The sequence below is a fragment of the Rana temporaria genome, chromosome 12 (genome assembly GCF_905171775.1).
Source record: "Rana temporaria chromosome 12, aRanTem1.1, whole genome shotgun sequence".
Lineage (NCBI taxonomy): Eukaryota > Metazoa > Chordata > Amphibia > Anura > Ranidae > Rana > Rana temporaria.
In genome coordinates, this window is record NC_053500.1 from 65488714 (window position 1) to 65512277 (window position 23564).

Here is a 23564-nt window from a genome sequence, read left to right on the forward strand (position 1 = left end):
ATGGGACTTCTTATGTGAGGCAGTAAGGGTCAGTGGTGCTCACATCACTTCCTTATAAATGAAACAACTGCTGCTGAACACTAGAGAGAATTTTGTTGTAGTTCAAAACTCATCACATGGCAGCTATGTTCCGAGGGATTCACTGCGCTCTATTACAATACCCTTGTCTAAACGTATTGCTGTTTATACTGCATATACGAGCAGTCAGCATATGCAATATTACATTAGAACCAAATCACAGAACAATATATCTACTAATACATGGTGGCTTTATACTTAATCATAATTGCAATTATAATATTACATACTCCAATTAATTGGTTTGCGCAAAAGTTATAGCGTCTACAAAATAAGGGATAGATTTATGGCATTTTTATTATTCATTTTTTTTATAAGTAATGGCAGTAACTAAGTTTCCAAAAGTTCATGTGTGTTGATCCTCAAGTTATTATTTTCACTATAAAAGAACCCATGTGAACATCAAGGGTGAATTGATGCATTCATAAAGACAGGGGGCCAGATTCAGGAAGCTATTGCGCCCGCACAACCATAGGTTGCGCGGCGCAATAGCTGTTTTGCTCCCGCGTAGCGAATGCCCCTGATTCAGGAACATCGCTACGCGGACTGCAGCCTAGGATATGACAGACATAAGCCTCCTTATGCCTTCATATCTCAGGCTGCATTCTTGCGTTGGCCGCTAGGGGGCGCGGCCATTGTGATCGGCGTATAGTATGCAAATTGCATACTACCACCGATTCACAAAAGTTGCGCGGGCCCTGCGCACGCAAGGTACGGAGTTTCCGTACGGCGACTTTAGCGTAAGGTTGCTCCTGCTATAGCAGGGGCAACCAATGCTAAAGTATAGCCGCCCTTCCCGCTCGTGAAATTTAAATTTCACGTCGTTTACGTAAGTGATTCGTGAATGGCGCTGGACGCCATTCACGTTCACTTAGAAGCAAATGACGTCCTTGCGACGTCATTTGCCGCAATGCACGTCGGGAAAGTTTCCCGACGGAGCATGCGCTGTTCGCTCGGCGCGGGAGCGCGCCTAATTTAAATGATTCCCGCCCCCGGCGGGATCATTTACATTAGGCAGCCTTACGCCCGGCTATTTAGCATATCGCCCGCGCAATTTACGGAGCTACTGCTCCGTGAATCGCGGGCATATCAAAATATTTGCGTGGGCGCCGAGCAAAAATCGTTGCCCTTTGCCCACGCAAATATTGCGCGGATCTAGCTGAATCTGGCCCAGGGATAGCTCCTGGATTTTGCACAGCTGCCTGAGAAGTAAAAAAATCAGCCACCTGCAAAGCAAAGGAGGAGGACTTCCACAGGTTGGAGTATCCTTCCAAGAACAGGCTGAGCGCTGGTTTAGGGAAAAGGCTAGACAGATACTCCGCCAAGAGGGATCAGGGACATGATCTCAAACTAGCAGGGGGGAAATAGTAGACAGTATTATTTTTCAGTGCTAGACATGTGCACTGCCGAAAAATTTGTTTTTTTTCTTTTTTCTTTTTTCGGAAATTTTATAAATTCGGAATTTGGAAATTCTAAAAATTCGAAATTTGGAAATTCGGAAATTCGAAAATCCAATTTTCGAAATTTGCCATTTTCTAATTTTAGATTTTCGAATTTTTGATTTTCTAATTTTAGATTTTGCAATTTCGAATCTTGAATTTTTTTGAAATTTACAAATTTCCGAATTTGCAAATTTCCAAATTTTCGAATCTTGGAATTTTCTAATTTTTCGAATTTTCGCAAATTAGAAAATGTAAAATTCGGAAATTCAGAGATTTCGGAAAATCAGACATTTCGGAAATCTGGATTTTCGGAAAAATCATGAATTTCGGAAATCCAAAAATGCGGATATTGAAAAATTCAGAAATTCGGAAATTTCGGAATTAACTAATTTGTCAAGATTCCTTAAAAACTAATTCGGAACTAAAAGAATTGCACATGTCTATTATTCAATAAAAGAGTGGTTAATGCTTGGAATAGTGAGTCTGTCAACATTACGTTGAACATGCTTGGGAAAAAACACAGATTTATAATCAGATAAAAAAGTTTAAAAAAAATGTTGTTGAATATATATTAAAAAACTGGGCAGACTCAATAGACCTCTTGGTCTTCTGTTCTGCTGTCACTGTTCTATGTTTAAAATATCTATCTAGTGCGCTCTAGTTTTAACATACCTCCTGTCTAAAATAACCCCTACTTACAGGGCTACGTTACTTTTCTTTTTAGACTTACTTGGCATGGTGGGCATCATTCCCATTGTAGGCATCATACCATTCATTGCAGGCATAGAATATGCTGACATTGCGCCAACCCCAGGGTAACCTGAAAGAAAGAGGTACATTAAAATACACTCAGAATGTTTTTTTCCCACAAAATACAAATTTATCAGTTTAGAGATAGCCGCTTAAAGTGCTTGTAAAGGCACAAGTTGTTTTACCTTCATACATGCTATGCATGAATTTAGAAAAAACTTCTGTGTGCAGCAGTCCCCTCCCCAATACTTACCTGATCCCACTCTTGATCCAGCGATGTCCACGAGAGCCTTGCCTCTCCAGGAACTCAAACTCCTGATTAGGTTTTGGCAGCAGCTGTTAATCCCAGTCAGGAGATGGAGGGGCAGGGCAGAGTCATGGCTCCATCAGTGAATGGACACACAGAGCCGTGGCTCGGGAGCGTGCCTGCTTGCTGTGGGGGCACCTGGCAGGAGGGAGGGGCCAGGATGTCTGGTAAAAAGCCTAGACTTATGAAATCATGCATAGCTCTCTCTCTCACTCTCGTGAGTGTTTGCCAGGAAGGAAGAAGGGATGAGTCATAAGAGGGCCAATGAGAGCATAAGTAGTAATAAAGTAATAACCACAAGAAGCTGTTTTTGACAAGTCCTTTTTTTTTTAAATAGTGCCCCTCGATGTAAATCCATCATAAATCACGATGCCCACCTGAATCGAAAAATAGAAGAAGAAAAAATGCTCCGCCTCATGAGAGGTCTCTGGCCGACTGCCCGCTCTGCGCTTTGACAGTTCTTATATATGCAAGGGGCGGGGCCTCCTGGCTGCGTCACCCGGTGGCACGCCCCTTCTTTCCTATTCGTTATGTGATTGACGATGGATTTACATCATACATCACAATTTTTTTATTTTTAATAAAGGACTTGTCAAAAACAGTTTTTTGTGGTTATTCCTTTTTGACACTTTTTTGGTGAATGCGTAGGGGTATGATGTACCCGATACCCATTCACATGGGGGGCGGGATCATATGCCCCCCATCCACAGGCACCAAAAAACACAGTCCAGGGTTTTTAGGAAGAGGCCCTTGTCCCCATTAAAGCACCCACCCCCCTATGTTGAGGGCATGTGGCCTGGTATGGTTCAGGAGGGAGGCTGTATGCTCAGATAAGCATCACACCGTTTTTAAAAATAAATTTGGCATGGGGGTTCCCCTTAAAATCCATACCAGACCTGAAGGGTGAGGGACCCTACGCCATTTAAAAAAATAAAATTCTATTGCTAGAAAATTGCCTGCATTGTTTTCATTACATTCATCTATCAGTGGGGAAACCCGCTGATAGATGATGACTCATGGTTGTTAAGGACAAGGCGGATGGCTTCCCAGTCCACTGCTTAACAACTAGCTATTTCTTCACACAGAATTTGAATCGTTCGATCATTTTTTGACCAATCCAAATTCAAATCTTTCTGAAAAGTTGGAATTTCGGTAGAAAAGGAATAAACAAAACAACTTTTAACGGATTTTAACGAAATTCGTTACTAATTGTTACTATTTCATTCTGAGATTCGGATTTATCAAATATTTGTCCGAATTTGTATTTGGACTGAAAATAATTGCATGTCTACAGTACCGTGTTTCCCCGAAAATAAGCCCGGGTCTTATATTAATTTTGCCAACCAAAAACACACTACGGCTTATTTTCGGGGTAGGTCTTATGCCATATGCTCTCTTCTCTCCCCCCTGCCTTTTAGAAATCCCCTGTGGAAATTCCTAAAATTTACAGCACTGCATATTGCATAATGTGTATGTCTGCAATTCAATTGTGCCACATACCTTCTTCTAGTGCTGGGCACAACTGTAACCCTTTGAAGCTCTCTTCCCCTCTTCAAGCACTGCAAAGGGGGGGGGGGCCCGAGATCCCTCGCTGACAGCTTGCAGAAGAGCAGAGCAGCCCGACATCAGCTGATCGCTGCTGGGCGATTCTGTTGACCACCGGAGGCCTTATCCCAGCTCTAAAGAATGCAGAGGGGGGGGGGGCAGAGATCCTCCGCTGGGAGGAGAGGGGAAGAGGAGAGCAGCGCGAGTACAACTGAGAGCAGAGGGAGGTCAGCGCTATACCAAAAGGTATTTGGCACAACTACACTATATAATACTGTAATAGAGTGGACTCTAGTATTTCACCGGCACTTTAAACTAGGGCTTATTTTCGGGGTATGGCTTATATTGCAGCCCTTCCTGAAAATCGGGGTAGGTCTTATTTTCAGGGTAGGTCTGATTTTCAGGGAAACACTGTATATGCCTTTGGTAAATCAACCCCAATGACGCATTAGTTATTATAGCAGAATCAGGTAAATAGTCCCATTCCCAAGCATTTTGTTGAAGGCTAACTGACACCTATTCACAACAAACATTTTATTTTTAAGGAAATTTCAACACAAATAACATTTGATTTAAACACTTCAAATAATTGTTGTCTCATGTTTACAATGAAATCTGCATTAGTGTTCTCTTTTGCACTGACCTTGAGGGGCAAAAGGATTTTGTCTTGTAGGTCCAATGCCTCCACCTCCCTTCATCCGCCAGTTGAGATTGTGAGTCTGGTCTAAATCCTGCAAGGGTCAGATAATAAAGCTGGAGTTTAATCCACTTATATTTAGCACCCTGTGCCCCCAACCAACATGATAATGAATTTTTTTTTTAAAAACGGTCCCGTTTTCAATATATATACACCTTATTTTAGACCTAGTGATTTCATCATCACTGGGTCTCTGTGCTTCTTAATGCAATGTGAACAGACTATGGATGATGGAAGGGGCTGTCAGTGTGCTGTGGACAGCTTCTTAAAAACATTAGAGCACTCTGCCTAACTCCAGTTCTTTCCCATGCAGTACTCTGGAACTTTTTTTTGGGGGGGGGGGGGGGGGGCAAAATGAAAAAAAAATCAAGCGCAGCCACTGTGCCCATTAAACGCAGCCACTATATCCATAAATTGCCGCAACTGTGCCATCAAACGCAGCTACTATGCCCATGAATTGCTGCCACTGTGTCCATCAATTGCCGCCACTGTGTCCATCAATTGCTGCCAGTGTGCGCCATCAATTGCCGCCAGTGTGCTCATCAAATGCTGCCAGTGTGCCCCATTAATTCGCTACTGTGCCCATCAAATGCTGCCAGTGTGCCTCCCGCCCGGCACTTGCCTGTCTCGGCGCTGTACTCCACGCTCCGAGTCCTCATGTCTTCTCCCTTCGTCTTCTTGTCCTATGCTATGATAGGCGTCCAATCACAGAGCCTGACGCTTCAGCCAATCAGGTGACAGGGAAACCAGACCCGAGCACCTGATTGGCTGAGAGGCGGGTCAGTGTTAGGGAAGCGATTTATTCGCTTTCCTAACACAACACAGTGTAAACAGTGAACGCACAGCATTGCGCACACTGTTTACCAATTTGGAAGCCTATTAGAGCCCATGGCTCTAATCAGGATGCCTATTAGAACCGACGGCTCTAATCAGGCGCTTCCAAAATTTTTTTTTTTTTTTAAATGGATGAATCTATTTATTGGTGATTAACAGGTGCAGGAGAGAGGGGGTGGCGCTCCTGTGCCCTTTATGGACGAAACGTCACTGCTGGAACTGTAAGTGGGAGAACTTGTAAGAGATAGAGACTCTTGGGTGCAAGGATTATCTTGACAGCTGTGAGTCTACCTAAACAAAAGATGTATAAAGCGCCCAGCGAGTCATTGGGGAGGTTAATTTGGTGAGCATGGGGGGGGGGGGGGTTATCATCATGATATAGAACAGGGGTCTCCAAACTTTCTAAACAAAGGGCCAGTTTATTGTCCTTTAGACTCAGGGCGGGACTTTGACCAGCGGGATTGAACATTTTCTGGCATGAGTGGGAGTAAATATCGCCACATTTGGTGTTAGGAGGAGGAATAGTGGCCCATCATGGTCATCATAGGGAGGCATAGGAACCCATTACTGGTGTCAGTGGGAGAATAGTGCCCTGTTGTCAGATGACTGAGTAGTGTCATCAGCAGGAGGAATAGAGCCCCAAGGGCACGCAAAGGGCCGCAGTTTGGAGACCACTGATATAGAGCATCATAGGTCTTGGTTCAATTGATACCAACATAAGGTAGCTGATGAGGTGCCACGGTAAAAGGAAAGGAAGTTTGCACAGGAATGGAGATCTTGTGGGGAGAGAGCAGAAGGTTTTTCACCCTAAAAGGGAAGTTACAGTTTATGTCCTCTCCTCTACCACATTTGGCACATTATACATTTTTTGAGGAAGCGGTTACCTGGTTTTGATAGGCCAGTGGACTTTAAAGGCCCATCCATAGCATTGAAGTACAAAATAAATTATTTTGAAGTTCAATGCTATGGGTGTGCCTTTAAAGTCCATGTCTCCTCTTGAATACATTTTGCAATATATATATAGGACGTTGGAACACTTATACTTGTTTGTATCCACAACGCCATCTTGTGGTGATACTCTTAAATTTAAATTTAGTTTTTTCATAGGTTCCCGTTCCCACTTCCACTCAGATCATCTAGGTCAGGGGTCTCCAAACTTTCTAAACAAAGGGCCAGTCTACTGTCCTCCAGACTTTAGGAGGGCCGGACTGGGGCATTGGGAGTAGAAAATGTCCAGTGGGAGTAAACAATACCATATCTTTGGTGTCAGTGGGAGGACTAGTGCCCCATTGATGGTGTCAATAGAAGAAATTGTACCCTTTTGATAGTGTCAGTTGGATGAAAAGTGCCTCATTGGTGGTTTTAGCAACAAGAATTATTCCCCATTGTTGGTGTCAGTGGATGGAATAGTGCCCCAAGGGCCAGATAAAGGCAAGCAAAGGGCCTCATCTGGCCCCAGGGCCGCAGTTTGGAGACCCCTGATCTAGGTGATCCAAGCTTAAGTTCAGCCCACATCTCTTTGCCCATAGCCTTCTGAGACACGTCACAGAACCCAGAAGGACCATTCACAAGTCACAGCTGGCTTAACTAATTAAGCATGCCAGGGACCCAAAGACAGGTGAAGAACAACCCCAAATGAGAACAGGGCCGTGGACAGGGAAATCTTTTTTTTTTTAATAAAAGTTAGCAGCTAATTAGTATTTGTAGCTGCTGCCTTTTAATTTTTTTCTTTCTAGGCTAAAGAAATATCACCAAGTACACTCGTCTGACTGCAGTGTATTTTGTAGACATGTGCACACTGAAATATTTCAGTTCGGAATTTCGGTTTTCCGAAAATCCTAATTAATTAAGGTTGAATCTGTCAATTGAAGGCTTATGGTGTCTGTCGGATGTTCTAAGAAGATTCGACAAAGCAGCTAAACTGTACTACGCCGCGATCGTACATTTCCGGTTAAATGCTCCACCCACAAGCTATAGTAGAATTCTAATGTTGTCTGACTAGTAATAATTATATTTATTAATTATTATTACTAGTCAACCAACATTAAAATTCTTCTATAGCCTATGGGTGGAGCATTTGACCGTAAATGTCCACTTGCGGCAAATCTTTTTCTCTATGTCGAATAATCTTGGACTAATAAAGTTAGGTTAGGCACATCCAACCACAGATTCGATAGACACAGATGGCTATTGTCACCGTCATGTCAAATCTTCTATCTATAACAAACTGTTGTCGCAACGAAAATCAAGCATTTTTTATGTCAGATCTTTCGGATTTGGGATTCTGCGTGTTCGTTATCGTTTATTAACACGAACGCAAAAATCCCAGAAATTCGGACGAAAATGCATTTGGACGAAAACGAATGCACATGTCTAGTATTTTGTAGTGGTGCTGGATGTTTTACCTGTGCTTTCTGAATGTACTAAACCAGACAGGCTAGATGTCTAGTGTGTGGCCTTGAGGGTACAGTAATAATGATGAAAGTGGTACTCACTGTTGGTGATGATAGCACTGGATTAAAAAGCTGGTCTAGGTAGCTCTCCACTCTTTGGGGTCCTGTAAGAAGAGCAACTATGAGACAATGTTTTTTCACGGTGTTGATAATAAAATATGTGGCTTGTGCATTTAAAGAGGATGTATAGTCTTTTCCAGTGGTCTGGCACCCAGGGCTGGTCAAGTTAAAATCTTGATTGTTTGTTTTTTGCAAGAAAATGATTTAGAGGTATCAGCAGTCACTTAGCAGAGATGATTATTGTGTTCTTTGCCATACAGATAGCCACTGGAGCAGGAACCAACACATCTATATATACAATGAAATCAGGACTGTATGGAACAGTATGTAGAAATAGAAAAGCAACATAAAAATATATATTTAGTTAAATGTTATTCACCAAAAGCACCATACAGTTCCCCTTATTCATATATATTCACATTTAGGCACATACCTCCATTAATGTTCACTGAATACATTTCATCTACACCTGGTTCCATTGCTTCACCTGGAAAAGAAGGGGCCAGCATGGGTGGAGCTGGGGGGATTGAAGAATCGGGTCTATAAATAGGGGGGAAAAACAGTTACAGAAACAGTGTTAATTTTGTCGATTACATTAACACTATTTTAGTCGACTAAAATACAACTAAAACCATTCTAATGACTAAAGTATAATTAAAACGAAATTGGCATTTTAATCAAAAAACTGACTAAAACTAAATTGAAATCTGACATCAAAATTAACACTGTGCTGCCCCATAAGAATAAGTAGGGGTCATCTACTAAGCTGCTGAAAAGAAAATAAGAAAAAGGCTTTTCTCAATTATTTATTTACTTTTTGTTAATATTTAATGTTGGTAATATATTCCGGTAATATGTGCAATGGCATTACAGCCAATACAGTTTACCATTTTTTTTTTTTTTTTAAAGTTGCATTTTATATTTTTGATTGAGTCTTGGTTTTATTTATACAAATGTTATATATTACAACGGCTAAATCTGTGCCTGTAGGGCATGTTCAAACCCTAATATCATAACTAACATGTTTTTATATTTTTACTCCAGGAGTATTGAATGAGTTTGTCAAAACTAAAGAAATTCTTAAAGTGGAGTCCCACCTGTTTTTTAGTTTATTAAGTCAACAGCTAAAAAAAGTGTAGCTGCTGACTTAATAATTAGACACTAAGGCCTCGTACACACTGTAACGGTCACCACCGTTTACGACCTTCCATCAACTACGACAGCTCATCTGACACACAGACAAACCAGCAGGCCTCCCATTTCCCAGAATAACGAGACTTGCTCCGTGTTCTCTGGTTTCAAAATGAAGACAATTTTAATGGTTTCTTCTCAGTCTTATATACAGTACAACCATTTGACAGTATTCAAAGGGACAATGAGATCTCCACCCCCCTAATCACACACTAAGGCTAATTACTTAAACATTCTAGACAGGTCGGCACCGGCCTATAATTATCATGTCTAATCACTGCACATTCCTTAATTAACAGCATAACAAACAAACCCATCACACACTGAGTTCCCTAGGCAGACGTTTCGTCGCCGCATGCAGCTTGACACCTATTCACACCTCTGAGCATCAATAGGTTTTAGACAGTGTTATCACACAATTAAAGGCCTTTCAAAAGCTAGCCTTATTTAACATATTAACAGTCTTCACAGAGAGATGAGTCACTATTGACTGGTTGGGGTCACAATTAACCAACATCTTGCAGTGTCTCAAAATCCTGCAATACGAACTATCAGTGATGTCCCATCTCATGTAATACATGAATTATGATTCACTTGCCACCCCATGCCCAAAGGGCACAGAGTGGACTCAGACCCAAGAGTTATCAGTGACGCTGACACAGGAGTATCCTCCATCCTCACAAAGTCTTTGGGTGTCACGGGTCATTCCGTTACACACACGATAGGTTAACCAGAGGACAACAGTCTGATGGATCGTTTTCATCGGTCAAAACTGATCGTGTGTGGGCCCCATAGGTTATTTAACCATCGGTTTAAAAAAAAGCCAACTTGCTTTAAATTTAACCGATGGATTCCTAACCGATAGGAAAAAAACGATCGTCTGTAGGCACGTCAATCGATTAAAAATCTATGCATGCTCAGAATCAAGTCGAAGCATGCTTGGAAGCATTGAACTTCATTTTTTTCCAGCACATCGTTGTGTTTTACGTCACCGCGTTCTGAAACGATCGTTTTTTTAACCGATGGTGTGTAGGCACGACGGACCATCAGTCAGCTTCATCGGTTAACCGATGAAAACGGTCCGTCGGTCCGTTCTCATCGGATGGACTGATCGTGTGTACGAGGCTTAACCTGTCCCACGGTCCAGCGATGTGGCAGCCTAGATGATGTCTGTTGGGACAAAACGTGGTGGGTGACGTCCATGACAATCGCTCTTTACCTTCTAAAGAACAAGCTTGTTTTTAGCTGCAATCCTGTAAGTGTGAACCCCTCTTTTTTTAAATAAAAGACCTTACGGTATTATGCTATGTGGATCAATTTGTTTTTCATGTTCAATGCCAATGGAATGATTTAACATTTGCTGCATGCTTTGGAGCTCGTTCGTCTGAAGTACGATCTTCCATCATCTGAGGTCTACCTTCCACCTACTGCTTCACTCACAGATTACTACATTGAGGTCAAGTCCTCACTGTGCCTGTTTGACCCAAGTGCTGTAGGGTACATGTGTCCACCCCATCTGATAAGAGTGCCAACCTTACTTTTTTTGACTGCACTTCATGATCAAGCACTTTTTTTTCAAGATTTTTTACCTTAATCTTTACACTTAGAGAGAAGGAGAAGAGAGGTAGAGCTGCCTGGGGTGTTCTAAGGAGCCCTGACCAATCCCCAACCTTGATTGTCAGGGGGCAGACCTCCTTAAATACCCAGGTGGGGAGGAGTTGTTGGGTTGAAGAACTGGAGATGGAGTACTAAGCTGTTGTAGCCTTGGAGGGAGCTCCCCAGTCTGAGGGGGTGCCCTTGGGCCTGGGCTTGGGTGCAGGATGGAGCCTTTCAAGAAAATGTGAAGGTTCTGGATAAGGGACACAGGAGGAGCTAAGAGGGCGGCAAGAGCTAATACTGCCAGGAAAGTCTTCAAGAGGGAACCTGTTCATTGTCTTAGAGTGACTGAGAGCACATTTTTTGTTGTATGTATTTGCGCCTATATGCGTTTGTGCAATTTTGAATGCGCGAATTTTCATGCACATGCGCGCAAACGTATTCTCGCATTCTCATTCTGCACAATATGTAAATGGATATTTGCGCATATTTGACCAAAAAAGCTCATTATTATATATATACATATATATATATATATATATATATATATATATATATATATATTTTTGCTGAAGATTTTGCACAGCGCTTGTTTACCTCCTACCTCCATTCCTGAGTGTTTCCGAGCCTTTCCAAGAGTTTCAGAATGCAGCCGAGTGGTCTCCGAGTATTTCCGAGACTCTCCGGTGTCCCCCACCTCTGGCCACATGCGGTATTGCATGCCATAGAAGTCTATGTGGAACTAATTATTTTCATTTCCATTGACTTCCAATGGGGAAACTCGTTTTGATATGCGAGTGCCTTGGATTACAAGCATTCTCCTGGAATGGATTATGCTCGTTATCCAAGGTTCCACTGTACTGTATCTTGCTAGGATGTAAGTAGACCAAAATAAAAGGGTAGCCCAGTTTGATGGCATGCATTGAGGACATCGCAAATTGTGAGCCCTTTGTTTTTTGATAGAGGGAGGGAGGGAGGGAGTTTCCTGAGTTAACTTTTCCTATTAACACTGCAGAGAGTGGTCCTAGCAACCTATCAGAGAGAAGGGGGCAGAGGACACTGCAGTGGGAGGAGGGGGAACCTCGGGGGCAGGGGGGGGATACTACTGTGCGAGGGTAAGGCCACTACTGTGGAGACGCAGAGGACAATTCTGGGTGGGGATGACCTGAAGGGGCAGGGGATACTACTGTGTGTATAGGGGGGGGCAGAGTACATTACTGTGGGCTAGGTAAAGTGAAGGGGGGGGGCAAAGGACACTACCATGAAGACACTACTGTGATGGTGGGGCTGTGATGTAAAGTGGGGGATCTTGATGTGAAGGGGGGCTGAGGACACTGGTTCACACCTGAAATACACAGTGAGTTACTGTGCAAATTCAGTGATTTTGAGCCCTTTCAATTGAATGGGCTGAAATTGGACTGGATCGCACAAAAAGAAGTGCATGCACTAATTTTCAAAAACGCACCGCACCAAATCACATGCTATTGTGGTACCATACAATCTAGTAAAGGCAGATCTGTGTATGAGGTGTCACTAAGAATACAGTATATTGACACCCACCGCAGACTGCCCGGACCCCTGCTTTAGTTGTTCTTTAAGAGGAAAGTAATCTTTTTAATTACAGTCAAATGAGCAGGTCCTATAAACGGCTTCTACTAATGATCATGGATATAAAGCTATACGCCAAGTTTATATTAACAGAACTTAATGTAGTTATTTATGCATTAAAGGGGTTGTAAAGGCACAATTTTTTTTCCTAAATAGTTTCCGTTATCTTAGTGCAGTCCTCCTTTACTTACCTCATCCTTCCATTTTGCTTTTAAATGTCCTTATTTCTTCTGAGAAATCCTCACTTCCTGTTCTTCTGTCTGTAACTCCACACAGTAATGCAAGGCTTTCTCCCTGGTGTGGAGTGTCACGCTCGCCCCCTCCCTTGGACTACAGGAGAGTCAGGCCGCCCACTAACACACAGCTCCTTTCTCTATTTACAACGTAGGGAGCGTCCTGACTCTCCGGTAGTCCAAGGGAGGGTGCGAACACGACACTCCACACCAGGCAGAAAGCCTTGCATTACTGTGTGGAGTTACAGACAGAAGAACAGGAAGTGAGGATTTCTCAGAAGAAATAAGGACATTTAAAAGCAAAATCGAAGAATGAGGTAAGTGAAGGAGGACTACACTAAGGTAAAGGAAGCTATTTAGGAAAAAATTGTACCTTTACAACCCCTTTAAACAATACGTGTATTTTTACATGCAACTAGCATTGGCACTGGGCCCTGATATAAGAAGTCTGATTTCTGGTGTAGGAGGGGTTTGCGAAGTGTATATAAAGAGAGATAATATGCAATTGTAAAAGCATTTATTGATTTTTGGCTATTAACAAGTAATTACGGTCAGTAGGCAGAAAATGACTGCAGTAAGCATATTTCTCTATTAGAACATAAGGTTACTCACCTTCCAAAAGATGAAGGAAAGGGTGGAAGGAAGGGTGGAGGGAGAGGTGGAGCTCTGGGCGCGTGGAGAGGTGGAGGATCCGGAGGAAGTCCAGGTGCTGGGAAAGATGGGTGTCCTGGTGGGAGCAGTGGAGCAAAGTCTAGTGGAGGTTCAGGGATGCCACCATTATCTCCAAAAAGGTATTCAGATGTTGAAAAGGGCTGAGAGGGAGCTCCATCTTCTATCTCAGCAATTATATCCAGCAAAAAGTCATCTCCTGATAGATCAAACCACTGATCACCATCCAGAATGGAGACAGACCAGCCACGAGGATTGTCCCCAGCACCTCTTCATATATAAAAAAAAAGGATGGAAGAGAATAAGTAAATAATTTCAGGAGTTAAGCTAGGTCTGGCACCTGAGGTGGTTACATATTTATAACTGTCAGAGGTAAGGCATAGAAAGACAACATAAACATACTGTATATACAGAATAAAAATACCTGGATTGCAGCAGCCAGCCTGCCAGTTGTTCTCCAGTTGTCCACGAATCCACTTCTGCAGAATATTTTTCCTCTGCGATATTAAATATGGAGAAATATAAATTAAATTAAGTTTCGTACTTTACTTATCTTTCCAATATCCTCTTGAATGTCTTACTACCCCAAGCCATATATTATGTCACCCTGGGCTATATACAACTCTGGCCTTGACAGCTGTCATTTTTGCTCATATGGTTGAAACAGCTATGCTAGGGGTAACTTGTTCAACACTGGCTGTTTTAAGTAGATAGGGGCCCTTTCCTACGTACGGATCCCGTGAGGATCCGTACCTTTCATATCCGCTTGCTCAGAGGGGATCGCTCCATTGATCCCCACTGAGCTGGCAGATGACAGGGTGGTCCCTGCACACTGTGCCGGTACTGTACAGGGACCGCCCTGTCATATCTCCGCTCTCTCCTATGGGGGGATCGGATGAACACGGACCACCTGTCCGTGTTCACCCGTTCCGCTCTGCAGACGGATGGAAAAATAGGATGTTCCTCCGTCTGCAGAATCTGACCATAGCGGGGACCGATGAGATCGGGTGTCAGTGGATGTTCATCTGCTGACACCCGCTATCCCATAGGGACATATGTATGTCTGTGTAACGGAATTGCCCGTGGGACCCAGAGGCTCTTGAAGGGTGTGGGGTACGCCTGTTTCAGCTTCATCAAAGAGGTGCTGCAGCAGCAGAAGTCACAGCAGCACCAACTGAAGAGAGAGGAGAGGTACAGATACCAGTTGCCATGGAAGAGGAATTCAGAAGGAGGTTACAAGAGATGCAGATACAGCACAGAGGACCAGTATCAGAGGAGGCCCTGCTGGGATGGTCTGATTTGATCCGTTGCCAACTCTGGAAGGAAGCGCTATCTCTCAAACAGCAACACCAGGGAAAGGTCCTCCCCTCCATCCATGTAAGGTACTGGCCGCAGTATGACGTACTAATGCCGTTATTGGGGGAACAACCGAAGCAGGAGTGGACAGCCGAGTTGAGCAGGCCGATCCGGGCAGAGATGCGGTTGGACGAGAGCTACAGAGCCCTCCGGTGGTATGTAGCCCAAGGTCAGCGGATGACAGCCCCACAGAAGGCTATGACTATGATGGCCTGGGATTGTTGTATTGGAGGATGTCCAGTGACCCTGACTTTGGGAGTGATTGGGAGTGGCATGTGGAGGAAATAATGGAGCACAGAGAGCAAAAATTGAATGTCTCGGATGGGCACTGGGCACAGGAAGATTTGGAGTTTCTGGCCGTTCAGGAATGGGAGCTGGAGATCGCCTACAGACAGCTGCTAGACTCTGCTCAGCAGCAGGGTGGGGCTCCTGTTGCCTGGGACTATGAGGACATTTCAGCTGGCAACTCTGAAATCCTGGCTTATGAATCGGCAGTGGAAAATCTGAAGATTGCCATCCCTAAAGCCAAAGCAGATGATGTGGAGTTCCAAGGGGCTTGGGCAGTTGGCTCATCTCCCCAGCCCCAGATTACGGAATGTATGGACTTAATGGACCTTTCATAGAATCTTACGGTTTATGCATCCCCAGCAGAAGTGCTGGCAACAGGGCAGAGTGCTACCAATCTCTGCCCAGCACCGGAACCAACTGTGGAGTTCCAGGGAGCCGGGGCGGTTGGCCCCTCTCTCCAGCAACAAGCTGAGGTGGTAAAACTTTTACTCCCAGCTGAATCACTGGCAACATAGCAGAGTGCCACGGGCCGCTGCTCTCAACTAGCAGGAGAGGGAGTTCCTGTGGTAGTGGATGGGACTTCAGTCTCCACTTGTATAACCCAGGGATGGGGGGCAGTTGGCCCAGATCCCCAACAGCATGATGAACTGAGCCCAGTCACCCTGTCTTCTCTCCAGCGGCTGAATGGACTCCAAGGAGAAGGGCCAGTCCAGGCCTCTCCCCAGCGGCAGGCATGTTCTCTGAGATAGGCAGAGGTTGGCTGGGTGAGTAATGCTCTATTTGGAGCAATTTATTTGTGGTACTGTATGGATACCAGCATTGGAGAAATGGAACTATGGACTAACTTCGGAGTCAACCCATCTGGGGTCTCCTCCTGTGTTAGTCTCCTGCCGAAAGGGGGGAGATGTAACGGAATGGCCCGTGGGACCCAGAGGCTCTTAAAGGGTGTGGGGTACTCCTGTTTCAGCTTCACTGATGACTCTTGTGTCTAAAGTCATCATATGTCCACTAGGGGCATAGGATGACTGAGAAATTATATCTTGGACTACATGAGATGGGGCAGTAATGATAATTCACAATGTATTCCAGGATATTTTGAAATATTACTGTTTGTTGATTCTGAACCCAACAGGTCAATTAAAAGAGTGACTCATTCAATGTGGGAACATAGACTGCTAGGGGGTTAATGTCGTCTGCTACTGTGATGTAAATGAACCTTAGTATAGTTCCTAAGAACCTTTCATTGTGTTATGTTAATTGACACTGTATTGTGTGACAGTTCTATTGATGGTACATGCGTGTTGTGAGTTAGCACAGTCTAAAGGTCAGATGTCTGACTTGTCAGCTGTAGTTAATTAGCCCATGTAAATTATGCCTACTAAAGGAATGTGTATTGAGGGGGGCTCGTTAGGAACCATTGTATGATGTTGTGGGTGGAGTGTGTCATTGTCCATTTGATTACTGCAGTATTCTTTTTGTGTGTATATAAGAGCCTGCCTTCTCAATAAAGATTGTCTATTTGTTTGAACCAGAGAACAGAGCTGTGTGTCTCATTTCTGGGGGAAATCCGTATGGGTCGTGGTCACCGGATTGTGGAGTGTCGATAAGCTGTCTTGGGTTCGGAATGTAATATCTTAAACGGCGTTAACCCCTGTCCCATTTGGGGTTCCGTTACAGTCCGTATTTCATCCAAAAATGGATGGATGAAATACGGACATACTGTCCGTACCTGTGAAAGGGCCCTAACTCATTAAATGATAATTTTTACAAATAGAGTTGGACAAACAGTTTGAGCTGAGCAAAAGTTTGGCCCCAATATTGCCTGTTCGCACCTTTGGGGATCCCCAATCCTTTTTTTTTTGTATATCTGGCAATGGTATTGTATTACCGGCAATTTAAAAGTAATTTTTTTCCTTTATAAATGTCAGTTTTGCTGCGGCAGGTTCTATACACGGTACAGATGTGCCACTTTACAGACACTACATTTAAATTAATTTTTCATTTTTATTGTTTCACTTTAAGCATCATTAAAATTACTGCTCCTGTAAAAATTGTCTTTTTTTTTAAAAAAAAATGCATTGATACATGTCCCCCAGGGCAGTACCTGGCCCCTCAAACCTTTGTTATGGCTAATACCTTGTGTACAAGCCTTCAAAATGGGGACTTTTAAATTTAATGTGTGGTTTGAACACTGTTTTCATTTGCGGGTGCGACTTCCGTATGCGTTCACTTGTATGCACGAGCACGGTGGGATGGGGTGCTTTAATATTTTTTTTACACTGTCTCTTTAAAAAAAAAAATTCTGATCATTTTTATTGCTTCAAGCCAAGAATGCATATTTGCGTATGATCGGTGTGAAGGGGTTTTACTTTATTTGCTCTTGTTCTGCAGTAAGTGACGGTATATTAGGGGAGCTAAGAGACATTACATGTAGAAGAGCCAAAGAGGGACCCATATGATCCCATAAACATCTAGAAAGTAAATACACAGGGAACTTGCCATCTCACCATTAAATGTAAACACATCCATGACCATCTTCCCTTTTCTCTCATTGGCGGTCCATTCCAGCAAAGTAGGGGCATGTGAGCGAAACACGCCAAGGTTATTTTGCTTGGCACGAAGCAATTTGTTCTGGCATATGGCCCTATATCCTTCAAATACTTGATCAGAGACATACCTGCACCAGAGATATAGCAGTATATTAAAGAATGTGGATGGATCAGAGCCAATAAAAATGTTGTACACTGCTTGATCAAATGACATACTTGAGCAGTGGCATCTCTAGAGTAGGTGAAGGGATAATACAGCTGAGCAGACCAGAAAGAAGTAGCCCTGCCCTCTGGCTCTGTTCTTCATTGCTGTTCTGCACGGTCAGACTTGCTGCTTGACAAAGAAGTTCATCTTTAAGTGATGGCTGCCTCAGGCAGCGTTCCACAATGTAGTTACCCATAATCCTTTGCTGCCAAGGGGGCATTGTGGTGTTACCCATGAACCGCAGGGCCTATCACAAACACAGGTACGTTTTAGGCAACTCATCAGATATAACACCAAGAACTGTAGAGTAATTAAATAGTCTCTCACCAATTTGTACAATTCCAGAGCAACTCCATGGTCATTCTGTGTTAAACGAGTCAGGGGGTCCTGCAATGGTTGACCCAATGGTGGAAGAACAGGATTCTGGGAGGGCATATATTTAAAAACATAGGATTAAAACAAGACTATCTTTATATACAATGACAAAGCTACAGTAAATTGGTGATGTATAAACTTGCCACATTACTGTGTACCCGATGGTATTTATCTTAATACAAAATATTAAATTAACAAGTATAAGAAAAAAAAATTATAAAAGAAAACATACCTTAAAATAGGAACGAATAAAGATAGATAATGGATAGTTGTTTATATCCTGAGGAAGCGAAAGGAAAGTCTGAACCTTGATCTGTGGCGGAGGCACCTCCGTGATCCCTGTGCCTTGGGCATGGGTCTTTACTGTGGCATAAAAAGCATGTCAAATGTTATACAACACAAACAAATCCAAGGAGGCAGTACAAAACCTATATATATATATATATATATATATATATATATATATATATATATATATATATATATATATATACACCCAGTATCTCACAAAAGTGAGTACACCCCTCACATTTTTGTTAATATTTTATTATATCTTTTCATGTGACAACACTGAAGAAATTACACTTTGCTACAATGTAAAGTAAATGTCTCAGGTGTAAATTGGGAACAGGTATGTTAAATTTGATGTTATCGCTCTCACTCCCACCCCAAACTCACTCATCCCTGTCTTTATGGACCTTACTTTGTGCACTGGTCCAAGTCATTTGATGGGGGGGAGATTATGATGTGGGGTTGCTTTTCAGGGGTTGGGCTTGGTCCCGTAGTTCCTGTGAAGGTAACTCCTAAGACGTCATCATACCAAGACATTTTGGACAATTTCATGCTCTTCAATTTGTGGGAACAGTTTTGGCACCTTCTTGTTCCAGAGTCCTGACCTCAACCTGATAGAACACCTTTGGGATGGGTAAAGCCTCGTACACACGCTCGGATTTTCTGACGGGTGTTGTGTGATGACAGGCTGTTGTCGGAAAATCGGACTGTTTTTATGCCCCATCGGACAATTGTTGTCAGAATTTCTGACAACAGCCTGTCATCACACAATTCCCCTCGGAAAATCCGATCGTGTGTAAGGATGACTAAATACCCAACAAAAACCCATATATATAATAGTTGGATACAACAGAACCATATGTTTCTTCCCTTTCAATGCTTACCCTGTGCCGAATTCAAAAGAGCAGCTAATTCCGCTGGCACATCCAGCGCAGACAGATCCTGGGCAAGAAAATATATAAAGATATTAACACGTGTCATATAAATTCACACAATAGTCAATTCCTTATTACACAACATGTTTAATTTTTGAACAATTTTTTGTTCCTGAACATTTATAGTACTTTGGCTGTATGTGATTGTAGGGTTAACCATCTCACGCCCAGAGCCTTTTAAGGAACTGTTGATATTCTGAGGGAGTGCCACCACCATTGTTATATGATTATTACATCCTTATCTTTTTTTATATCATTTTTTGGGTTAATTGATTACAATCTAGGATGTATTTATATATGTTTTGAGGATAATTTTGGGAGTATCTTGGGTTTTATTAGGTATAACTTTGTTTTTAACTTGTAATAAAACATATTGGTTATACAGTTAGCTATACAGTTAAGTCTTAACAGCAGCCATTGACCCAGAATCAGCATTTGAGCATCCAGCTCACATTTCAGAGCATTCTGAAGCCTCATACACACAATAAGATTGTTAGCAGGGGATTGTCTGTTGAGAGACTGTTGTCCTAAAATCTTACCCTTAGTATGCTCATTTTGACAATTGCCCAATTTTCCCCCAACAAATGATGTCAAATGGATGGCAGGCTAGTAAATTTTCAGTGGTCAGTACACAAGTCCATCACACAAAAGTCGAAAGTACAAACATACATGCTCGAAATCAATGCTCACCAAACACAAAATTAGCAGAAGGGGCCCAAAGGGTGGTGCTCAAGAGCTGAAATTCCTCGTAGTACATCACTACGTTCGTGTTTGGGGCACGACTATTGTGTACCGTTAGTATGCAAGACAAGATCCTGGCACACGCCCTTTTGACAAAAATCAGACACAATCGTACCGTGTGTACAAGGCTTTAATCAGGTAGGAGCTGAACGATCAGAGACAGGGACACAGGATTCACATTGACACCCTAGATGTACATGTAGCGGATGGATGCTATTAGTTAGTAACATCAACCATATCACCCTGCTGCCAGACCTCCATATATCATTCTCAGAGACAATGAGACAATGAACAGTCATTTTGCCTTGTTTTGTTTTTTTTTTTAATTTGGGGGATATAACTTGGTTGGGGAAAGGGGGATATGGGATGCCCATAGAACAGATCACTTTGCCACAATCATGGTTAAGATTAAGAATTGATTAAATGAACTGAGCTTTTGAAGAACTGATGGACTTTAACATTTACAGTCACTTCCCCTGCATAACACATGCAGACTGTTACTCCTCCTCTGTATCATCTCCTGCAGACTGTTACTCCCAGGACTTCGCTCCTCCTGCACAAAACTTCCACTGTACAATGTCCCCATCATCTTCATATTACACCAGGGATCACTCTGAATAATCCCAGGTGCTAACTGAATTGCTGAACTTGCTGGCTTGTTAATAGGCCAGGGGTCTGCAGTACCCCTTCTTGCGGCCTATTTGATTAGCAGGTTGTGTTAGTTGGTGGACTACTGATCCCAGCTAGCCCGACTTGCAAATCCTGCGTCCGCAGGCCACAACGATTTGACACAAAACCCCACAGTCTCTCCTCTGGCCTTGCACCCAGCTCCCCTGGCATGCCTCTTATAGATATTCACTATGGCTCACTCACCGACCTTCTCCTGCCCTGGGTCCATGCTAAAGAACTTAACCGGAAATGCGTTCCAATCGCTTCTCCAGCCCCTCTGTTCCAGGACACTTCTTCCATGACCGTGTACGGATGAGGCTCCCTCCCAGCTCCTGGGCTCCTCCGTCGAGGCACACATCCTCCCCAGATCTAGCACTCCATTCTTTACTTCTCCCAGCCGACAAACCCTTCCAGTGGGCTGGACCTGAGCTTATATGGGAGGCCTGCCCCCTGCCAATTCCAATTGGGGATTGGTCAAGGTTCCCCACATGAGCTCCCTGTCACTCCAGTCCTCTGCCCTGTCCCTCTTTCAGAACATTCTCCCTGGAAGCAGAGGAAGCACCCAAGAACTGAAGCACAGGTGGTCACACCCACTGCTACACTAACAACTCCCTGCCCTCCAGATCAAAAACAAGCAGGCCTAGCATGCAGCATAGGCCTGCCTAAATTTACCTGCCTGACATCACACAAATCCTCACTCCTAGCACCAACCTAAGGTAGAGGGTGCTACATACAAGCATTAATGCTGCCCAGGGCTGAACACAGTGACAGACAGTGAAAGAGATTATGTACAGAGTGGAGATGTCAGTTAAGGATCTGATTCAACCACCAGTGTCTTTGGGTGGATCAGATCATTGAATGACAGTTCCAATCCTCTTTGCAATGTCCGGGGGGAGTGCATGGAAAAGCTGAGACAACGTCACAGGATATGTGACCCATTCCAGCTTAGCCCCGCCTCTATCTAGGTCATGCTGCAAGGGAAAGGAGAACAAAATTCTCATGACCATCACTTTAAAATTTTTTATCACAGCATGGTCAGTATAAATCAGCAGCTTATAGTGTGCCCTAATGTTTTTGGGTTAAGTGAGTTTAGAATCACTGTAAGCTAAACCATCTCCTCCACTAGCTAGCTACCAGCACTGAAGGAGTTAGGCCCTTGGGAAGGTGCTGACTGCAAGGATCCATAAAGCTGACAGATGGTCATCTGAGCGATGGACAATAGTGATACAAGATAAGGGCACTAGCCTGAACACAAGGGCAAAAGCTCCAATCGTTAGCAGGTGTGGTATCAATCCAGGTCCCTGTACTAGTAGGGGATAGCTAATAGTTAACCATGTAGGTCAGGGAGCCTTAAGGAGGGACCCTGAGTGGTACCATGCACTACGAGGGGCTGTCCATGTCCTAAGGATAGGCCTGGATGGGGCAAAATTCCAGAATCCAAATTAACATATGGACTGGAGCAAGAGGCCCAGGGGTGGTAGGGTCCCAAGTAGACTTTGGAAGGTGCAGCGTCTTTTCGGAGCAGTACAGGGGAGAAAATAAAGAACAAATGGAGGAGGCACAAGAGACAAGGACTGAGACATTTTTCTAAAAGTGGTCCCTTTCCACCTGATTCCTAGAGAGGCAAACTACCTAAGAACGTACCAGGATGCACAATCAGTCCCTCACGTGTAGCTTAAGGTGCACCTTATTGCATAGGGGCTTTCAGAGGGGTTAGCTGACCTCTAAGCACGAGCCCTATGGACTGAGTGGGAGTCAGGCTTAGAGGGCTTAAAGGCACCTAAAAATGCATAGTAATAGTCAGGGCGTTTTTCCTCAGAAAACAGGTGAAGATACTCCCCCCCTTCCAAGTCACTCCTTGTCTCTGCACCCCACCTACCTCCAAGCACCATCTTTTGGTTCCACCCCCTAGCTACCTCCCAGTACTGCACTTTTAGAGAAAACAGAACCAAGACTCCTTTTGTGATGCTTGCCAAGTAATTTGTATGTAATAGTAAGAGGAAAATAAGTAAAAATAGATCCACTGCAGCCAGTAAAAATAGTCCCCCCAGCATCACTAGACCCCCAGAGGGCCAAAAGATCTCCCCAGCATCAACAGGCCCCCTGAAACAAACTGCTTCCATGGCAACAATAGATCCACCTCAGGAACAATAGATCTCCCAGATTTCCCACCCTCAACAGTAGATTCCACCCAGCAACAATTGGCCTCCCAGCAACATAAGACCACCGCGGCAACAATAGACCCCTCCCTGCAGCAACCAAGATAAGAGGAGGATTGGGGCCGATCTGAGCAATACCACTGCACAGAGAAGGTAAGTATAACATGTTTGTTATTTTAATTAAAAAAAATCAGACTTTAGTAACACTTTAAGAGCATTTTAGTAGCATTTAGGAGCATTCATTTTTTTTTCTGACGCAAAAACGCTCTTAAGAATTTCACAAAAACATTTTTTTTACTGCTTCAGCCCGCGTGTACTAGGCATTATTCTGGTTGAAAAAAGACACAAGTCCATCTATTTCAACCAACAACAAAAAACAAAAAACACACAAATAGAAAACCTCCATATGCACAATCCTATACCACCAATTGATCCAGAGGAAGGCCAAAATACCCCAATAAAGCATGATCCAATTGGCTCCAGCGGGCAAAAAACTTCCTTCCTGATCCCTCCATCAGATTTTCCCTGGATCA

At 43.4% G+C, this 23564-nt stretch overlaps 1 protein-coding gene across 1 annotated transcript in view; it reads right to left on the minus strand.

Annotated features, from left to right (window-relative positions):
* Positions 1-23564, minus strand: part of LOC120919370 (unconventional myosin-XVB-like) — a 130475-nt gene that overhangs the window by 102427 nt on the left and 4484 nt on the right. Inside the window, exons 3-13 of the mRNA XM_040331501.1 lie at positions 19412-19469; positions 18469-18599; positions 18189-18284; positions 17873-18108; positions 17615-17784; positions 13888-13960; positions 13407-13733; positions 8600-8706; positions 8149-8210; positions 4766-4853; positions 2251-2340 (exon numbers count right to left, since the gene is read on the minus strand). Coding sequence (XP_040187435.1) covers positions 2251-2340; positions 4766-4853; positions 8149-8210; positions 8600-8706; positions 13407-13733; positions 13888-13960; positions 17615-17784; positions 17873-18108; positions 18189-18284; positions 18469-18599; positions 19412-19469 — 1438 coding nt within the window. The remainder of the gene's footprint in view (positions 1-2250; positions 2341-4765; positions 4854-8148; positions 8211-8599; positions 8707-13406; positions 13734-13887; positions 13961-17614; positions 17785-17872; positions 18109-18188; positions 18285-18468; positions 18600-19411; positions 19470-23564) is intronic.